Source organism: Pinus tabuliformis, chromosome Q (assembly GCF_031772625.1).
Source record: "Pinus tabuliformis cultivar Carrire ecotype Pingquan chromosome Q, CPIR1, whole genome shotgun sequence".
Classification (NCBI taxonomy): Eukaryota; Viridiplantae; Streptophyta; class Pinopsida; order Pinales; family Pinaceae; genus Pinus; species Pinus tabuliformis.
Genome location: NC_142296.1, coordinates 5,523,340 through 5,544,212, shown reverse-complemented (window position 1 = coordinate 5,544,212; position 20,873 = coordinate 5,523,340). Strand labels below are relative to the sequence as shown.

Below are 20,873 nucleotides of genomic sequence, written 5' to 3'. Positions count from 1 at the left end.
GAGCCATGCTTCATGATCAGGGGTTACCTTTATTTTTGTGGGCAAAGGCCTGCAACACTGTTGTGTACTTGCAGAACAAGAGTCCACATCGTGCCTTGGGGAATGTGACTCCGAAGGAGGCTTTCTCTGGGAAGAACCCTGATGTTGGGCACTTTCGTATCTTTGGGAGCTTTACATATTCCTATGTCCCCAAGGAGAACAGGACCAAGCTAGAGCCCACTGCAGACAAGGGCATCTTTGTGGGTTATAGCGAGACCTAGAAAGCTTATCGGATTTATATTCCTGCGCAGACGAAAGTGGTTGTCAGGCGAGATGTGAAGTTCGAGGAGGAGAGAGCTTTCAGGAGGTCACGGAAGTTAGATTATCCAAAGTCACCAGACCCTCAATAGCAGCTGAGTCAATCACAGGGATCCAGTGGTTAGGGATCAAGAGGTACATCAATTACAGTGTCAGGTCCATCAGTGAGCAGTGGCTCTCGGAGTCAAGTGGGTGGTTCTTTGGGCAGCATGCAAAGCAGTTCACAAGGTAGTCCACTAATGGACAGTTCACATGGTACTTCAGTATTTACAGGCACAGGTTCAGGCATGAGGTCAGTTGGCAGGCCTTTAGGAGTTCAGGCTTCTGATGATGATGAGGATTCCTTCACTCCGATGGGAGAAGTATTCTCAGGGAAGAGGAAGCCTAAGTGGCTTCAAGATACCTTGCACGAGGCCACATCAGTTGCCGGGCCAAAGAGACAGGTTAGAGAGAGTAAACCACCTGAGCGGTTCTATAGTTACATGGCATTGGTAACAAGCATTGTTGACTCCGAGCCTTCTAGTTATGAGGACGCAACCAGCCAGCAGGTCTGGAGAGAGGCCATGAAGGAGGAGTATTCTTCTATTATGAAGAACGATGTTTGGGAGGTAGTGTCGAGGCCTGAAGGTAAATCAGTTGTTACTTCCAGATGGCTCTACGAGATAAAGCATGTTGCAGATGGCAACATCGAGAATTTCAAAGCTCGATTTGTGGCAAGAGGGTTCTCACAGGTAGAGGGAGTTGATATGAGGAGACCTTCGCTCTCGTAGCTCGGTATACATCTATTCACTCCATTATATCGATTGCAGTAACGATGGATTGGAAGATCCACCAGATGGATGTTAAGACCGCATTTCTCAATGGCTTCATTCAAGAGGAGGTTTATATTGAGCAGCTACAGGGCTTTGAGGTGCATGGGAAGGAGTCCCATGTATGCAGATTGAATAAAGCACTCTATGGCCTAAAGCAAGCTCCCAGAGCTTGGTAATCGAAGATTGATATATAATTGTAGCAGTTGGGTTTCACAAAGAGTGAGGTTGATCCGAACCTATACTTCATTGTGGTGGGTGAGGAGCCTCTCATTCTAGTGTTGTATGTTGATGACTTGATCATCACTGGTGCAGGGAGACTCACTGAGGGCTGCAAGAGAGATCTTGCTTCAGAGTTTGAGATGAAGGATATCGGCTTGATGCATTATTTTCTGGGATTGGAGGTGTGGAAGGAGGAGGGGCATTTCTTCTTGGGACAAGGGAAGTACATTGTGGATATTCTTAGCAGATTTCACATGGAGTACTGCAAACCCATGTCTACACCTATGATCACTAACTGGAAGAAGCTTCACGCTTCTAATTCCAAGTTGGTGGATCCTACTCTATACAGACAACTAATTGGTTGTTTGATGTATTTGGTCAACACTTGACCAGATATATGTTTTGCAGTTAACACTATGAGTCAGTTCATGTGTGAGCCCAAGAGAGTGCACTGGGTGGCTGCAAAACACATTCTTCGTTACTTGCAGGGGACTGTGGATTTTGGTCTGGATTATAGACAAGCTGATGGAGTGAGACTAGCAGGGTACACGGATTCAAATTGGGCAGGTTGTGCTTCAGATAAGAAGAATACTTCCGGGTGCTGTTTTGGGTTGGGTTCGGTAGTTGTGTCATGCATCAGCTGGAAACAACAGTCAGTTGCATTGAGCTCAGCTGAGGCAGAGTATATGGCTGTTATTTGGCTAGTTGTGAGGCCATATGGCTTCGCAAGATGTTGTTTGGTCTATTTGGTCAGGCATTGAGACCTTCAGTAATTTACTGTGATAATGAGAGTTGCATAAAACTCACGGAGAATTCAGTTTTTCATGATAAGTCAAAGCATATTGAGATCAAGTATCACTTCATTAGAGACTATGTCCAAAAGGGAGCTGTCAAGCTTGAGTACATTTTCACAAATGAGCAGGTAGCGGACATTTTCACCAAAGCCTTACTATGGGGCAAGCATGTCTACTTTAGAGACAAGATGGGAGTGGTGAGGAACACTTTCCTCAGTAAGGGAGAGTGTTAAAATTTGGGTACCAAAGGACAAGTAGTTCCCTAAGGCTTTGATCTTTGGCCTAGGGAAAAATGTCCAAATTTATTTGTATTTTTCTTCTAAAGTGACTTTATAAGTGGTAAAGTCAATTTAATTTAAAGTGACTTTATAAGTGGTAAAGTTACATACTAATTTAAAAGTGACTTTATAAGTGGTAAAGTTACATTCTAATTTAAAGGTGACTTTATTAAAGTCAATGAAGAATTAGAAAGTGAAAAAGTGACTATGGAAATAAAAGGCTAAGTGGGTCTTTATTTAAGTGGGTGAGTTAAAAAATAGAAAGTGAGAATTAAATGCACATTTATTCTCATCCCTAGATCTAAATGAATCTCAGACATTAGATCTTAGGGTCACCCAAGAGGTCATTTCGAGAGTAAAAGGAGAAGAGAAGAGGAAAAGATCATTCATTCATTCATGAGCATTTTAGAGAAAGAGAAGAAAGACTAAGGCTTTGATCTTTGGCCTAGGGAAAAATGTCCAAATTTATTTGTACTTTTATTCTAAAGTGACTTTATAAGAGGTAAAGTCAATTTAATTTAAAAGTGATTTTATAAGTGATAAAGTTACATACTAATTTAAAAGTAACTTTATAAGTGGTAAAGTTACATTCTAATTTAAAAGTAACTTCATAAGTGGTAAAGTTACATTCTAATTTAAAGGTGACTTTAGTAAAGTCAATGAAGAATTAGAAAGTGAAAAAGTGACTATGGAAATAAAAGGCTAAGTGGGTTTTTATTTAAGTGGGTGAGTTAAAAAATAAAAAGTGAGAATTAAATGCACATTTATTCTCATCCCTAGATCTAAATGAATCTCAACCATTAGATCTTAGGGATCACAAGAGGTCATTTAGAGAGTAAAAGGAGAAGAAGAGGAAAAGATCATTCATTCTTTAATAAGCATTTGAGAGAAAGAGAAGAAAGAGCAAGGAGAAAATTTATGAGCAATGAGGAAGTGAAGGAGAGCAGCAAGAAGACATTTCAACAAATCTGGGCAACAGCATTTATTGGCACGCATCCCAAGGCAAAACTGTACAGCAGGAGAAAGACACATCGAAGAAGAGGGATAGCACAGAAATCGAGGAAGAGGAACAGTAGCAAGTGCATGAATTTCGAGGTAGATTTGGGCACGAAATTCAAGGCAACCATACTGCCGAAATCTGTACAGTCCGTACAGCAAGTTCTGGGCACGTTTTTCGAGGCAAGCCGTACAACATTTAATGTTGTTTTATTGCTGGAAATTTCTCTGTTTTCATTGTTCGCTGATTGGCGCGATTTTCGAGGTGGAGTTCAAGCACGGAAATCGAGATAAGTTGTAATTTGTGGTTACTAGAATTTTTACTGTGTATTTCAGTTTCTCTGTAAAAGCGTTTTCAGAAATAAAGAAGAACTCTCAAACTGGTTTTCCGCAAGAGTTGTAGGGGGTTTTTCCAGGGTCACATTGACCAAAAATCAGTGTTATTTTCTATGTGGCTGTCATAATTTTATTGTGTTTTATTTCTGCAATTTCAGTAGTTGTGAAATCTCTAAATTTGTGTTTCAGAAAATATTGTCATTTCCAATTTTTAGAATTTTTATCATGCTTGGATTTAAAACTAAATGCATGGAGTGATAAGGAAAACTGATAACGGAGTGGGGGTTGAAATTTCTTCATATATTATTCATAACAACTGAAAAATGATGGTAAGTGAACAGTTCGACAATCCTTTTTAAGCAGGTACACTTACTAATTTTTATTACTATATCAATGTTGTTCTAGGCTAAACGACCACCAAGCAAGTACCCTCAGAACTCATTCCTATTCACACTAAATGTGTTGCCCAAGCCTGTATAACTTTTTACAATGAAAAGTATTTACATGGTAGACAATGTCACATAATAAACTGGTATATAGTACATATTCCATTCGTTTTTTTATTGAACATGATAAAAAGTAATAAAATCTAATAAAATTGCACTGGAGACTTTGCTAAAAACAAATTGGGGATTCTACTTGTGATAAATTTATAGAAATAAGGTAACATATACACTCACAAAAACAGAGAAGGATAGGATTGCCCATTTCCCCTTACTAACAATTAAGCATAACTAAGACCATGGCCCTTGCATCTACTGTATACACATTTTTGCAAACACTATTAAGCAAATGTTTCCCTCATGAACAATAACCCTGCTGTGCTCTGAATTCAAAAAACATAATCAACTAAATATCTGCCAGAACGATTGAGAACTCGTAAAAACATTTCTTTGGATCTGTGACAAGCTTTGCAAATCCAGATATGCCAAAACCTGAATTCAGTGAGTGACTTGTTTGCAGCATACCTTGTAATTGTTGATCTAATTCACGCATAAGTTCATAACAGCGGTTCAGATCAGAAGGCAACGATGCAATATCTGTGAATAAACATAAAAACATAGCTATATACAGTTAGTACATGATCAAGAAAGTACTACAAAATAAGGTCACTGAAACAGACTGCTAGGACTTCACTTAGCTGACTATTGCAACAAAAAATCTAATAAATCTGTAAGAATAAAACCTTGTAAAATATCCTCCTTTAGATCAAAGTTTCAAACAGAGATATTAAATGCTTCCTGAATTTACGAACCAGAACTTAGTTACATCATTAATATAAAAGAAATGGTTTCCTCTGAAAATGATCTCTCATGGTTCACCAAAGTAGGCTCCCTTTTCATGCTTGGATTCCAATATTCCATGTTTGCTACTACTTCAGAAGTTCACAAAAATATAGAAATAATGAATTAAATCCTAGATATACAATAACAACAAAAAAAGTGAATGTATTGATATGAACAAAATTGACACAATGCTTGCTACAAGGTAAGCATTTATACATTTTGAAAACACCCCAAGTATTCCTATCACTATTCACATTCTTATCTACAAGCCATGACAAACCTACTTAACGCCATATATTTTTATTTCAAACAATATACTTTACACCCTAGGCAGAGAGATGATGATGATGATGACCTTATTATGACTTGTCCGGTTCCAAACCTGTAGAAGTCGGTTCTCCTGTACTACATGCTCCTCTGTTATAAACATATACATATATATATATATATAATAACTCAATTAAATTATAATTAATGAAGGGACATATGAAAGGGCATGTCCCACTAAATACATGACCCTTAATGAAAGGGCACCACCGCCTAGCTATATATGGGGCCCTCATTTGTAATATCTTCATATCATATTCTCGTATATTATTCTTATATTCTTATATTATATATTCCTGTCAACAGTTCCAAGAAGCAGAGTACAAAAGTGTGTACAAATTTTTTTAATGATTATCATCATTGTAATCCCAAATTCTGCTGTTGTATTGTAAAAGGATTCTAGTATGACTATTAAACTATGTAACAACACCTAGGTAAACCTATGATTCTCCTCAAAGGGTTTCACTCTAGGGAGTTTTTTAACCACCCCAATAACTTGTGTTTCTAAACACAATTAATTGGCAGAGTTTTGCTCCCAAATATACCCCAAAGCTAGGGGGGAACTCATTGACAAGGTCTTAGATGAGTCCTAGTGGTATCGAGTCTATGTATTTTTATCATACTAGATCATGTGTCTCGTGTCGCAGAATTTGGTTGAGTCTTCAGAGTGTGTATCTTTTGTAATTTTCCCTTCTACGGGTTGATCATTGTAATATCTTGATGTAAAAGTATGTTTAGAAATATTTTTGGTGAATGGTTCCTCATAATTAGAACACCATTACCAAAATATTTTTAGATACACTTAGAGGGTGGAAAAAATTATTTGTAATACCCTCTTGAGTCTATTAATTAAATTTATGGCAAAAATAAAAATAAAAATAGCCAGAAATTGGCAAAAACTAAAATGAAGGGAAACATTAATTACCCTCCAAGTGGAAAATGTTATGAATAAAATATTCATAAAAAACATTAATTAAATAATAATGTTAATAATAAATCAAATAAATTAATTAATTAATGGACCATTAGTTATGAAGGGGCATAGGTCAAAAGATGTGACCACTCACCTTCATGGCCAAACAATACCTATATAGGCACACCGCCATGAAGGATTGTAACCCACCATTCAGAGTTTATTCAATAAAAATTACTTACTACACAGTCTACACATAATTTCACTACTGTCTCTGGTTTCTCTGCTACAGTGGTATTAGAGCCAGGTTCCATTCTAAGGCAAACATTGTCACAATTCGCTCACAATCTGTTTTTGCTTCTCTCAGAATTCGTTGTTCACCATCCATCATCCCAACCATCATTCCTGTCTCACGTTGTCACATTCCTATCCCCGCTATTTTTGTGATCCTTCCACTGTTTTTGTGCCTGTCTAACACCTTCCGCATGTTCTGTCTCTCCTCCCCACGCCCATGTTCCCTGTCCGCTAGTTCTCTTTGCGACTTCAGTCGGTTCGCTCTCTTCCGACAAACCCTACATACATTTTCCACCTCACCTCTGTCCTATTGTTCCACTGCAGACAAATCATGGCCCACTCTGTAAGCATCGAACGCCACCCTATCCAAACACGATCCTTAATTCGCAATCATTCATGTGCTTGTTTCTGCTAGTTCGATTGTAGATGACCAACCGTGACAATGCTGCCACAATTCCACTTGCCACCATCACCCTTGTTTGTCGTGTCACTCACTGCTCCCTTCGTCTTGACTATTGCCGACGTCGCCCTAATCACCTCCGTCATTTTTCTTTTCACCATAACATCGTGCTCCAAGTCAAGCCACGATCTCCTTGCCCTCATGACCTTAGTTAATTTAATTATTCACAAATTGCACATATATATATATATATATGAACTATATATAGTTAATTAATTATATAGTTATATAATTAAAATATATACATATTATATATTCAGAATTATATAATTAATTAATTAAAATAATATTTTTATTTAAATAATATAAAAAAGTGGGGTCCACCAAGAAAAAAGGCAAGATGGTGAGCAATGAAGAATTACAAGCTGATGTTAATCATTATCGAGACGAAGTCAACAATGTATGTTATCACCTCAGTAACATAGAGAAATCACAAGCAGAGTTTAGGGAAGAACAAAAAAGGTTGATGTCAATGATGGAGCAAATTCTACAAAAGGACTTCAAAATCGATGAGACTACTCAGAGGCTTAATGAACATGGTGAACAAATTAATACACTAATAGAAAAAATGGACACCTTGATGTTGCAGTCTGGCCCCTATCAGGAGCCAACTAATAGCCTGCCAAATGTAAATGAACATGAACCGACAAATCCACTTGAAATATATTTTTCAGGAAGTCAATATTACACCAGAATTCCAGAAAGGGACTATCAACGGATTAAAAAGGAGCTCCCAAAATATGATGGTAAAGACCATAAAGGCACTATTGTCTAGGTTAATAAAATGGAAGCCATTTTTTAATCAAACCCGCCAATAGGCGAACGAGAAAAGATCATGACCGCATCCAACAATTTGGAAGCAAAGGCATATGATTGGTTCCTATGGTGGTTTGGCAAATGTGACGCTCGTTCCTTTCATTGGAAGACCTTCGTGGATGCCTTGCTAAAAAGATTTTACGACGAAGAAGAAGATGATGTCTACAAAAAATTTGTTCATCTCAAGCAAAAAGGTTTGTAAGCGAATACACCCATGAATGGGAAGTATTGGCTACAAGACAAAGAAGATTTACTGATGAACAACTGCTTAAAATGTATAAAAGTGGACTTAAAGAGTATATTCGTGCAGAATTGAAATTGTACAAACCTCAAACTATCGAAGAAGCTAGACATGCAGCAAAACTTATTGAACAAAAACATAAGTTCAAAATGTCATCATTCAAGGAAGACGAAAATCAACAACAATACTCAGGTAAAAAAGAATCAAACAAATGTAGATATTGTGGAGACAAATGGACATCAGGACACAGATGCCTTAACAAGAAATTGTATACTTATGAAGTTGAGAAAGAGTCAGACACTTCAAGTAATGAGTCAGAGAAAAGGATAAAAAAGAAAAATAATTGTCGCAAGTGTGGAGAAAACTGGGCGCCAGGACATAAATGTGAAGACACGTCCTTACGCTACTATAAAATAGTAGATGGAAGGCAATTTGAAGTACAAGAACCTGATGAAGAAATCGTTGTCACAAAAAATGAAGATTCAGATCCTGAGGAACCATCAATAGTTGCAATCTAATGTGTCCAACAAAATCAAGATGACGAAAACTATTCTTCAAAAGGTCGCAAACAACAAGTCATTGCAAAATACGTTCCTCCACATCTTTAGAAGCAGAGAAACTAGTCCCCAAGACGAAAGAACATTGAGCCTACTACTCTACCAACAAGCATGACAAGGAGAGTATGCCATAAAACCCTAAAGCTTAAAGGGCTCATAAGAGGCAGAAATGTCAATATACTTGTCGACTCTGGCAGTACTCACAATTGTACAAACATCTATCTTGCTAAACAACATGATCTTTATATATGCCCAATCAAGGACCTGAGCATGACCGTCACCACTGGGCAGAAGTTCAAAGAGGTAGGAAAATGTCTTAAGGTTTCAATTCAGATACAAGAACTAGAGCTACAGACAAATTTATATGCCCTACCACTCAAGGAAATGGATATAGTGCTAGGTGCATAATGGTTAATACAATTAGGAAGTTATACTATGAACCTTGAAGAAAAATTCATGGAATTTAGTTGGCAAGAAAGAGATTATAAATTATATGGTGCTAACGCTTCCAGCTTCAAGGAAGGTGCAAATACACATGAGGATTTCACCAACTCACAAGGCACAAACAAAGTCAAAATAAAGGATGTCATTCCATAGCAGCGTGTTCAACTAGAGAAAACCCTTCTTTTTATGCTTTGAAAACAAAGCATCCCTAAAGGGAGGTGGAAATGTTATGAATAAAATATTCATAAAAAACATTAATTAAAGAATAATATTTAAATAATAATGTTAATATTAATTAATTAATGGCCCATTAATTATGAAAGGGCATAGGTCAAAAGATGTGACTACTCACCTTCGTGGCCAGTCAATGCCTATATAGGCTCACTACCACAAAGGATTGTAACTCGCGATTCAAATTTTATTCATTATAAAATTACTTACTACACATAACTACACAGTCTACACATAATTTCACTATTGCGCCTGCTTTCTCTGCTACAGAAAATTTATCCAAACAATTATTGAGGCTATTTTCAAAGGAAAATATTCAAGTCAAAAATAAAATGCCTCATTTCCAAGGCAGGATGGACCAATCCAAAAATTCGTTGGGCCAAAGAACACTATTTCCCAGCAAATCAAAATTTTTGGACCAAGCAATTATTTTATTTTGCACAAGTAACGATAATTCTAGTTTTTGGAGGTACTCCATGGTCCAGAAGTCAAAGTTTGACTACTCCAACACATTGAACAAGGAAGATGGAATTATTTTTGAGATTTGTGCCAGCTAATCAAGGGCAATGTTTTAAAACTCCGAATCCGACTCCAACTCGGCCGAGGGTTGACTCCGACTCCGACTCTGACTCGATATCGACTCGGCCGGCTCAATTTCAATGACTCGGTCGTTGTAAAAAATACATTAAATATTTATTTTTTATAAAAACACATAATTTTAAAGATTTTCCTTCATGTTTCCAAACACACAGCATTAGAATATAGATAGAAGACACCATATGATCAAAGTAGGCTCGTGAATATATCCATTATATCAAAATGGCACCCAGTGCACTGTCCAATACATACACGATGATGATATAGAGATCAAAACAAAAACACATAACCAAGGAGTCTATAAATGGCCTCTACAACAAAAGTCTGTGACCAGTACTACTCGCTACTGCTAGAGTTGCCAACATCATCTGGCTTAGTGTTAGTTGGGAGAGAGAGCGAAAACGGGAGCGGGAACGACATTTTCAGCTGCTCTCGGTTTAGGAGCGAATCCCGGAGGAGTTCGACAACCAATGTCACTAACATCAAGATACATAGAGGGATTGGTGCTCTTGATTAAATACAAGTTCCATACCCTAATAGATGACAAAATTCAATGGAAACATTGTAATCCCCCAATCCTGAAATCCTGAAAAACTGATAAGTCTGCTGGATTTTGAATGAAATCTAAAATTCTACTTTCTCCGTATGAAATCCAATGAGGCCGGAACCACTCTCAAACATCCTGAGTCATTTCATGGTAATGTTAAAAATTTAAGTAAAAGGATGAAAAAAAAGATTAAGGAGAATGTCACTTTTACTTTAAGAATTTAACATTACCATGAATAGCATATCAATACTAGGAGAGGGGAATGGACCCCAAAGACCAACAAACCAATTAATAAAACCATTTGGAGTCCCCCACACTCAGAAAAAACATAAAAAAATCAAAAAATTTGCGTTTTTGGGGGTTCACTGGCCGCTTTCCTTGACCCGGCTGGGTTGATATGGACTCGGCCGGCTTGGTATTAACTCAGCCGGCTGAACCGGTTCAACCACCGAGTTGAAATTTTTTTGGGCGACTCGAACCAACTCGGCCGAATCGGTTCCGAGCCGACCGGGTTTAAATACACTGATCAAGGGTTCGAATTTTTTGGACAAGGATCAAGTCATGGATCAAGCTACTAGCCATTATTTTCCACTTAAAGGGGTTGATTGTTCTCATTATCTATATAAGGAAGCATTTTGCTCTTAATTTGAGATGACAATTTTTGGTACTGGGCTAAGCTCTGCTGGAAATCTTTTTGCATTAATAAAAAGTCTTTGGGGTTTCAATTCAGGGTGTCTCTCTCTTGATGATTTATGGTATGTGTTGAATGATTTTAATACTCTATTGGTCTATTACTGGATATTATTGTTCCATAGCCAGTGGTTAGATTATTGTTAAATTATGGTATGTTCTATGCTTAGAGAAATTTACTTCTTTTCTTCTTATTAGCCACAGATTAGCAATCATATATACATTAAGTAAAGTGTAGATAGAACATTAAACGATCGATAGAAAACAAGCCAAGACAAGAGACACAAGATGTGGCAGCTAGCTAGGGACAAACCCCAATGCGGGGAAACCCTTTGATCAAAACTTCTTTTATCTTCAATAGTTCAGGAGAGAGAAATAGTACAAAATCAGAATTCTATAATTTTATATCAGTAGCAGCAAACCCTAGATCAACAAAGTCAAACTTGGTCAAACAGCCCCGAATTGACTTCTAATCAAATTGAAGAACTCGGTCTTCAACAGCAATAAGTAGCAACCCAAAACAGTCCTCAAAACAGCAGTCAATATATCAGCTCCTGCAATCAGCCCTAACCAGTCAATGCTGCCCCAAAACAGTGGTCAAACAGAGGTCAACAAGGCTGATCTGAATTGCGGCTAGCAAGAGAGAGACTCCCCACACAAATCTGCAGTCAAGGGAGCCTATACGCTGGTCAACATAGTCCTCTAGCACCCAAAACGTGTTGTTGTACCTTCCTGTGTCCTCCTTCTTCCACGTCACAGCTTGCTGCCCTAACTGCGTCCTCTTTCTTCTTCCCACGTGAGAGAGTCTTCTTCCTCCTATGCATACCCAAGAGACTAGGAGAGAGAAGAGATGTGGAGATGAGATGATGAGAAAATGAATCAACCTCTCTTGTATTTATATGATTCACTGGGCATGTGTGCCACACATTTAACTGCTAGCCGACCTTGACAATTTGTCAAGTAAATACAAATAAATTCATATCTCCATAAATACTTGTCGGAATCGGATGATCTTTAGATCAATCCTACACCTCTCGACAAGAGGAATCTAGGAAAAATATCAGTTGCCATAAATGAGGTGACCGACATGGAGTTTGGCCCTAGTTGCCAATTTTAACACTCCCTCTCAACTAGGGAGAACTCCATCTGCAATCCGTCTGACCATCACTACTATCCCAGCCATCAAATGCACTACCCTACACAGCTTGGCCCTGCTCTGCTCTGCTCGAACTATGAAGAAGAAGAAATGATCGAGGATGTATCATACGGTATACCATTCTCCACCGACCCGAAGTCAGTCTTAGAGTGTGTCATACCACTCTCACTGATCCTAGATCAGTATCATTGATCCCAGATCAATGGAGGTCATCCTAGCATAGGGAGTACGGTAGATACAACAATGCCTCCATCAATAGTACTACTAATGGTCCTGTTAGCGCTTGAAATTTCACCTCAGGCTGAGAAAGGTAAACTTCAAGGCAACATCAAACCACTTAGCCTCGTAGCTAGCCCTACGGGGCAGGAGAGGGCTCTCTCCGGTCTATCTCGGTAAAGATCTTCAACGGGCGAGATAACCAATAAGGAAACACTGATTTTAGGCTAGTAAACTGATAAAAAGGTTTGAATTGGGAAGTTTTAAGATTTTGGTGGAAAATCGGGGAAAGGCAATTTTGGGTGCGGGGATTGGACACAGTTTTTGCAGGAAGTTCTTTGGGGCAAGGTAGGAGACTGTATTGATGCCTTTGAATTAAGTGAATGGATAGGAATTACCGGTGAGGGGCTAAAGAGAGCAAGAAACCTTCAAGAGTTCTCTTTAGACAGATGAAAACATAAATATTAAGCAAACTTAAAAGCAGAGCATGGCAATCATGAATTCTACTTTAACACTTCATTTGCCTAATTTGCAGAAGGAAAAGTAAGGAGATGATTCACATAACAAACTTACAAGTACAAAGAGAAACACACCATCAATACACGTAACCTCAGGAATCCCAAAAAGGACTGCAAAACCCTGGTCTTTCCTCCTTTGCCAAAATTGCAGAGATACAATGAGTAATACAATAGAGATTTCTCCCTCAAGAGTCCAACCATGAAAATGACCAAGAAAGTACATAATATAGGCAATCTAACATCTTTCCTTGCCTCTAAGGGTCGAGCTCACTATCCTAGGAGCTGTTTCAACCAATTCTAAACTGAGCACTGAAAACTAGGCAGTCAAAACAACTTGCCTCTATAAGCTAGGAAACCAATTCATTCATTAAATTTTTGCCTATCTCATGAATGAATCTTCTAGAAGAGATAAATAAGTGTCAAAATATCATAAAATTACATCATTTACAACAAGGAGGATCAAAATCTACTCCAAAAAGTCAAATCCAGTCAAAACTGCGTTTTGCTGAGCTGTAGGTGAATTTCTGTGAAAACTGCCCAACACGTCGCGCCCTGATCCTGAACACGTCGCGCGCCTTTGGAGCTGTTTTTGAGGCACTTCCAGGTGTCCAAATGAGGCAAAAGTGGGCTTGTTGGAAAGGTCTGGATGTCTATTTTCCAACCCAAGTGGAATTTCCGAATTTGGTTGCCATTTGCCCCTCCAAAATTGCAATCTCCCAAGACTGCTTCCTATGTGTCAAAAAGGTGGCAGAAAGTCATTTTTTGCTTGTTTTTTGACCTTTTGGAGGCTCAAAACTTGATGAAATCTCTTGGTAATTGCTGAGCAGGTGTATCTTTGCATGACAAATCCAAAAATGCTGAGTTTTCCCAAAATGGAGTTGCCCATCGAAAAGGTCGCGCGCGGCGTGTGACATGTTGGTGGAGAAAACCTGTTTTTTGCCCAAAAACTCACAAGTGACCCAAAATGCTCAAAAATTTTTGAAATTTGTGCTGGAGTTAAGTTATTTAGCATCATGCTCATTCAAGGAAGCCTCAGCCAAGATGTGGAGGGGATCGGGCCTTTTCCTTCGTTTTAGTGCTTTGGCCAACCGTCTTTGGAGCACCCTCATTCTTGCTTTGCATACGTGCATTCAGGCCCAATAGTGGTTCTTCATGTTCCGGAGCAGGTCCTTATCTTTGTTGGCCTTGGCCAGCAACCTCTCCAAATGAGCATTGACCTGGAGAAGCATAGCCTCTCGCTCAACGGGTACCAAATCACCGGGTCTCTTACGAGCCAAGTTGCGGTCTTCATGGATCCTCCGCAACTCATCAAGAGTGTGCTCCTCCTCAAGTTGCTTGTTGCGCTGCTCTAAGTAGGTGATTGTCCAATTTGCCATTTCCAATCTTTGCTGCAATGAGTCATTTTCAGCCCTTAGGTGCTGAATGATCTCCTTTGACTCTAGGCTAGGAGAACTGATATCAAGGTCAACAACCTCTATGCCTGGAACACCTGATGGCCCCTCATCAATCTTGGGCTGCTTGCCTCTCTCTGGTACCTGTGCTGCTGTCGGAGACGAGGCCCCTTCCACCTGGTGTGGAGATAACACTCGTGGTGCTGATGAAGAAGGCGAGACCCCTTCCACCTGGTGTGGAGATAATACTCGCCTAGCTGATGCAAATAAGGCCCTGTGGCCTCTCTGATATGTGACCAATGGAGGGGAGCTAACATGTCTGGTCTCAGGAATATCATGCTGCTGTGAAGGCCCTCCCTCCTCATGAACAACCTCAGGGGGTGATGATGCTGATGCTGTGAAAAAATCTCGAGAGATAAAATCCTCCCATGTGATACCCTGCTGAGCCAACTGATGTATGACCACAAGCTGGATCAAACCATAATGATAGACACTCCTGTGTTGCTGTGCTGGGCTCTTTCTCTGCACCAAGGGCACCATCTTCTCAATATTCCGGCACATGAAAAATGGTATGTTCATCATCCGTACCCGTGTGAAATGCATCAACAAGCGAATATGGTACGAATACAAATATGAAAATCTGCCCTCACAGGTGAAATAGCGCATGATGAACCTCATCAAGGGAGCATACTCATCCCTCAAAAATCTGAAGGGAAACATACCAGTCATGTACCTCATGTAGGCAGGTTTAATGAAGGGCTCATACTGAAATCTGTCCAATAGTTTGCGCTTGTTAAACTCTTCTCCCACATTGGGTATCCCTGTTGCTTGAGCAATAATTTCAGATGACAATATAAAATCCACCCCTGCAAGATTTACATGCCCATCATGCAGATGCAAAACAAACAAGCGGACCAATTCCCTATGGTGCTGAATTTGAGAAATCCTCTCGCAAAATTCATAACATGAGAGGTAGCGGAAACATGTGACTGCAAGTGGAAAAGCCTGCAAATAGGTCAAAGAGGTGGGCTCCTCTCTCACATGGTGACCACTCTTACCACCCCTGTGAGGCCTCCTTTGTACCTCAACTTCTGGTGTTGACTCACGGTCATCACTTTGCTCATAGTCGGTTTCGGTTTCTGACATGGTTTCAAGAGCAAAGTGGTTGAAATGTACTGCTACTTCTGCTCAAATGACCTGCTGTTTTTCCCTGTTTGAAATGCTGCTTCAAGGGGACAAATAACACAAGGGAGATGTTAGGGAAGGGAGACTTCTAAGGGGAATTAGGGAAAATACATGACAAAGGGAATTAAGGGAAGGAATCATGACATACAACATCATACCATCATCATTTGCAAAGATTTTATGGGAAGTAGGGTTTAAGGTTATATTATTGGATTTTAGGAATATGGGTAGGGTGTTGGGCCTTTGATATTTTTTGGTAGGGAGATTAGGTAAAAATGATAAGGGAGATGGTTGGGATGTGGGGGAAAAAATGGGAGTGCAAGGGATGACCTTGAGAGCAGCAAAACAAAACCCTATCTCTACTTGCATTTTGACATTTTAAAGCAAATATACATGAACTTCTCATTTCAACTTGATGGCATTAAAACACATTTCCCATGCTCATTTTTCTTTATCAAGCAAAATACTTTGATGATCAGAGGCCTACCTGCACTCTTGAAGAATTTTGGGGTCGTTTGGCAGTTTACAGGCGATTTTTTGTGGATGAATTCCCAACACGTCGCGAGCTGGTCTTGACAGGTCGCGCGCACCCAACACGTCGCGCCAGTGTATTTTCCTAACTGCTAAGACCCCCCTGACACGTCGCGCCTGCCCAACACGTCGCGCGCAGGTCTTGACAGGTCGCGCACAGGCTCTGTTTACAATTTCACCCAATTTCTCTCCAAATCGTTTTTCACTATTGCTTTGAGGCAAATGATGATCAAATGGAGGGAGAGAGGGGCTTTATAGGCTTGATTCAAATTAATTTCCCCTCAAACCCTCTTTCTAATGTTTTTAACTTGACACTTTTTCAAAATTTAAATGCTGCTGACTTTATGGTTTCCTTTTGTCCTGAAATTGGTTGAACTGATGCTTTTTCTTGAAAATTTTTGCAGGGATAGCTTCTGAGGAATCTTGGCAAAGGGGACCAGGGCTGCATGCTGACTTTCGAAGAATTTTGAATTTTTACAACTTTTACAAAAATGAAAAAATTACCTTGTCTTTAAAAACAGGGTTTTTAAATCCAAGGTAAAAATTAGCTGTACAAGATGAAATCTTTTGAAGAAAAACTTTGATAGTCATCCCTCTGGCCTGCTGGGCATTTATTGACTTTTAAAGACATGACCTCAAAGACAAATTGGACCTAAACCCTAGACCTAGGACTTTTGACCTCAGGACAAGACAAGAAACCTTGAAAGAGTTTATTGACTGAAACAACTTGATCCAGCAGTGCCAAGAGGGGAATAAAGACACCAGCTCCTTCATCAGGTTTAAGGCATGCCTAATGGAATGCAATGAGATGACACTGATGAGACACCTACTTATGCAAATGCAAAGAGCTTTGATCGCTAATGGAGGGCTACTAGACCGACTCTAACAGGTCCCTAACCCCATTTCCCTACTCATTGATCAGATGAGAGGTACTTCCCCTGAGTCCCAGACTGCATGTGTAGGATGCCTCGACAGGAGAACTAATCATCCTATCCACAGGAGAATGAATCATCCTGTCCAATAGTCGCCATAGGAGAACTAATCATCCTAGCCCACAGGAGAACTAATCATCCTGTTCCACAATTGCCATGGAGAACTAATCATCTTGGCCCACAGGAGAACTAACCATCCTGTCCTACAGTCACCATGGAGAACTAATCATCCTGGCCCACAGGAGAACTAATCATCCTGTCCTACAGTTGCCACGGGGTGTCACAGGGGAAGGTTGAACCTTTCACCCTATACGTAGTGCACCACGAGGGGATGGTGAGTCACCCTATGGTCGCATGTCGCTCCAAGAAGTACCCCGTGCCCCCTTGGAGCTCCCAGAGCTCAATACATCATACTCGACCCTCATAAGAGGGTCTCTGAACAACACCAAGTCATTCTCAGAAAGTCAAGAATTTGACCTTTCCCAGGGGCTTCATCAAAATGTCAGCGACCTGTTCATCTGTACCGATATGTTGGAGCCTTATTGCTCCCCGCTGCAACATATCCCGAATATAGTGGTACCTGATATCGATATGCTTGGAGCGATCATGAAATACGGGATTCTCTGATAAACGAATCCTGCTCTGGTTGTCACACAGGATCACGGTGGTATACAATGTAAATGCAAACAGCTCACTAAAGAGCTTTCGCAACCAGACCGCCTCACAAGAGGCCATACTAGCAGCAATGTACTTTGCCTCGACAGTGCTCAAAGCCACTGTCTTCTGCTTCCTGCTCATCCAGGATATCGAGGCAGATCCCAAAGAGAAACAGCACCCAGAAGTGCTCTTTCAGTCCATCACATTGCCTGCCCAATCAGCATCGGTATATCCAAGTAGTCTCACATCTTCGGTAGTGTATCTCAACCCATGAGTGATTGTGCCATGAAGATATCTCAACAGATTCTTGGCACCAATCCAATGTCTGTGGTGAGGCTCAACCATAAGTTGACTCAACGTGTTGACTGCAAAGCATATATCCGGACGGGAGTTCACCAAGAAAATCAATGCTTCGACGAGTTGACGATACTCGGTAGCATTTCATAAAACAGGTTCGGCAGCACTACCACTTAACTTCTTGAAGTCAAGCTCCACCATACCGAATCTCTCCAATATCTTCACCACATATTTTCCTTGAGATAGGAAAATCTCTCCTGGCTTCTACCAAACTTCTAGTCCTAGGAAATAGTGCATTAGTCCTAGGTCCTTCATCTCAAACTCAGAAGCCAACTCCCTCTTACATTTGTGAATGAGAGGGTCTGCCCCTGTTAGAAAGAGGTCGTCAACGTACAGCACCAGTATGAGAGGATTGTCATCTTCAACCTTAAAGTAAAGGTTAGGGTCGGCTTCACTCCTAGTGAATCCCAACTTCATCAAGTAGCTATCGATCCTCTCATACCACGCTCGGGGTGCTTGCTTCAGCCCATAGAGGGCCTTCTTCAACCTGCACACATGAGATTCTCGATCATGAATCTCAAATCCTTCGGGTTGCTCCACATAGACCTCCTCTTTGATCGAACCATGCAAGAACGCAGTCTTGACATCCATCTGATGTAGGTTCCATCCTTGCGAAGCAGCAAGGGCTATGATCGAGTGGATGGTGGTATATCGGGCAACAAGTGCAAATATCTCGTCATAGTCTATACCTTCCTTCTGAGAGAAGCCATGAGCGACAAAACGAGCCTTATACTTTTCCGCACTTCCATCAACTGCATGCTTTATCTTGTAAAGCCATTTCGAAGTGACAACTGCTTTGTCCTGGGATCTAGGGACCACATCCCAGACATCATTTTTCATGATGGACTCATATTCCTCAGTCATAGCATCCTTCCATACTTAATGCTTGACAGCTTCTATGAATGACGAAGGCTCATTTTGGATGATCGTGCTCATGATGGTCAAGTATCCCTGATACCTGGTCGGCTTCTTACTTTCCCAGAAGGTTCCCCTGGGTGCAACGTGCCCTTCAGCATCATCAAGTGTCCCCCTAAGCCATGAAGGCCTCTTCCTAGAAGAGGAGGGCTCTTGTGGAGGGGGATCAATAGGATCCATAGGTTCTTCCACATCGGGCATCGTCTCATCTTCCTTTTCCTTTGGTTCCCTGGTGTCAGCTTCTTTAGATCCCCTTAGAGTAGAAAGATTGTCAACTTTGCTAAGAGCCATATCTTCGTCAAAGGTGACATCATGGCTAATCTCGACTTCCCTTTGACCAGCCACATAGATTCTATAGCCCTTAGTATTTTCGCTATAGCCCACGAAGATTCCTTTCTTTCCAGATGCACCCAATTTATTCCTTTTCTCCTTCGGCACATGAAAATATACAGGACTTCCAAAAATTCTAAAATGAGATATGTCAGGTTTCTTACCAGTGAACATCTCTTCGGGAGTCTTGGAACCCAATGCTTGATGAGGGCATCGGTTTTGTACATATACGATGGTATTTGCAGCTTCGGCCCATAGAAACTTCGGAAGTCTTTGATCATGGTCCACAATCGTACGATTCTTCCTTTCCGCCACACCATTCTACTTAGGAGTATATGGTGTAGTAGTCTCCCTCTTAATGCCAGCCTCTTTGCAAAAGTCATGAAACTCATTGGATTCATACTCAAACCCATTATCAGTCCTTAAGATCTTGATCTTATTTTCAGTTTGATTCTCGATCAAGGCTTTGAAGTGACGAAACCAGGAGAACACTTGATCTTTTTTTTCAAGAAGTATATCCAAGTCTTGCAAGAATAATCATCTGTAAAAGTGAGGTAATATAAATATCCTCCCAAGGAGTTCACAGGCATTATACCGGATATGTATGAGTGAACCAACTGCAATATATCGGAGGTCTTGCTTTAGCTTGAGGGGAATGGTCCCCTTTTGAGCTTTCCTTCGGCACATCCCGGACATACACCTTCTTGCTCTAATCTGAACTCGGGCATCCCGGTCACCATTTTTCTCACATCGGGTAGAGCTTTATAATGAAGGTGAGCAAACCTCTGATGCCATAGTTCGGACTGAAGAGATGTGTCACAAGACATGACACCCAGCGGACTTCCTCCGACCTGATATAATGAATCAACTCAAAACCCAAGAGTGAAAGCATCTTTAAAGTTCTTTTTCCATACACGTACCTTACCATCGATAAAGGCCACCCTGTAGCCTTTGTCTTCCATTGCCGAAATGGACACCAGGTTCTTTTTGAGATAAGGTACATATAATACTTCTTGTAAATGAATTGTATTTCCCTAATCAATTGAAGACTGACATTCCCTACGCCTTTCACGGGATATTTTGTATTGTCCCCAAAAACAATTTCCAGGTTCGTCTCCTTGTCTATCAGAGTAGAGAGAGCTTCTTTGTAACCAGTGAAGTGCCTTGAGGCACCACTATCAATAAGCCAATTTCCCAGCGAGTCTGGGGGAGCAGTAGTAGAGAGGGTCACAAGTAGATAATATTCATCTTGCTTATTATTAACAACGTTAGATTCATACCTGGAGTTTCTTGCCTTCTTGAAGGGTTGTCCTCTTCCTTGATTTCCGATATTTCTTTTACCTCTGCCATTGGACCTGCCATTCCTTTGATTTCCTTGAGAGTGATTTTGATCATCGTCATGGTGTGAGTCCCTTTTATCAAGGCACTCCCTCGCATAGTGGTCTATTTTGTTGCAATTGTAACATCGACCTTTTCTTCCACCTTTTGGTCTAGCCTTTCCTTTGGATTTAGCCCCAGAATTGTTTCTTCTTTTAGCATGAGAAGAAAAG

General features: G+C 40.3%; 1 protein-coding gene across 3 annotated transcripts in view; it reads right to left on the bottom strand.

Moving 5' to 3' along the window:
• LOC149217998 (PHD finger protein ING1-like) overlaps positions 1-20,873 on the bottom strand; it is a 280,739-nt gene that overhangs the window by 219,305 nt on the left and 40,561 nt on the right. For all 3 annotated transcript variants that reach the window (XM_089383720.1, XM_089383718.1, XM_089383719.1), the window contains exon 2: positions 4,701-4,772. In XM_089383720.1, coding sequence (XP_089239846.1) covers positions 4,701-4,772 — 72 coding nt within the window. The remainder of the gene's footprint in view (positions 1-4,700; positions 4,773-20,873) is intronic.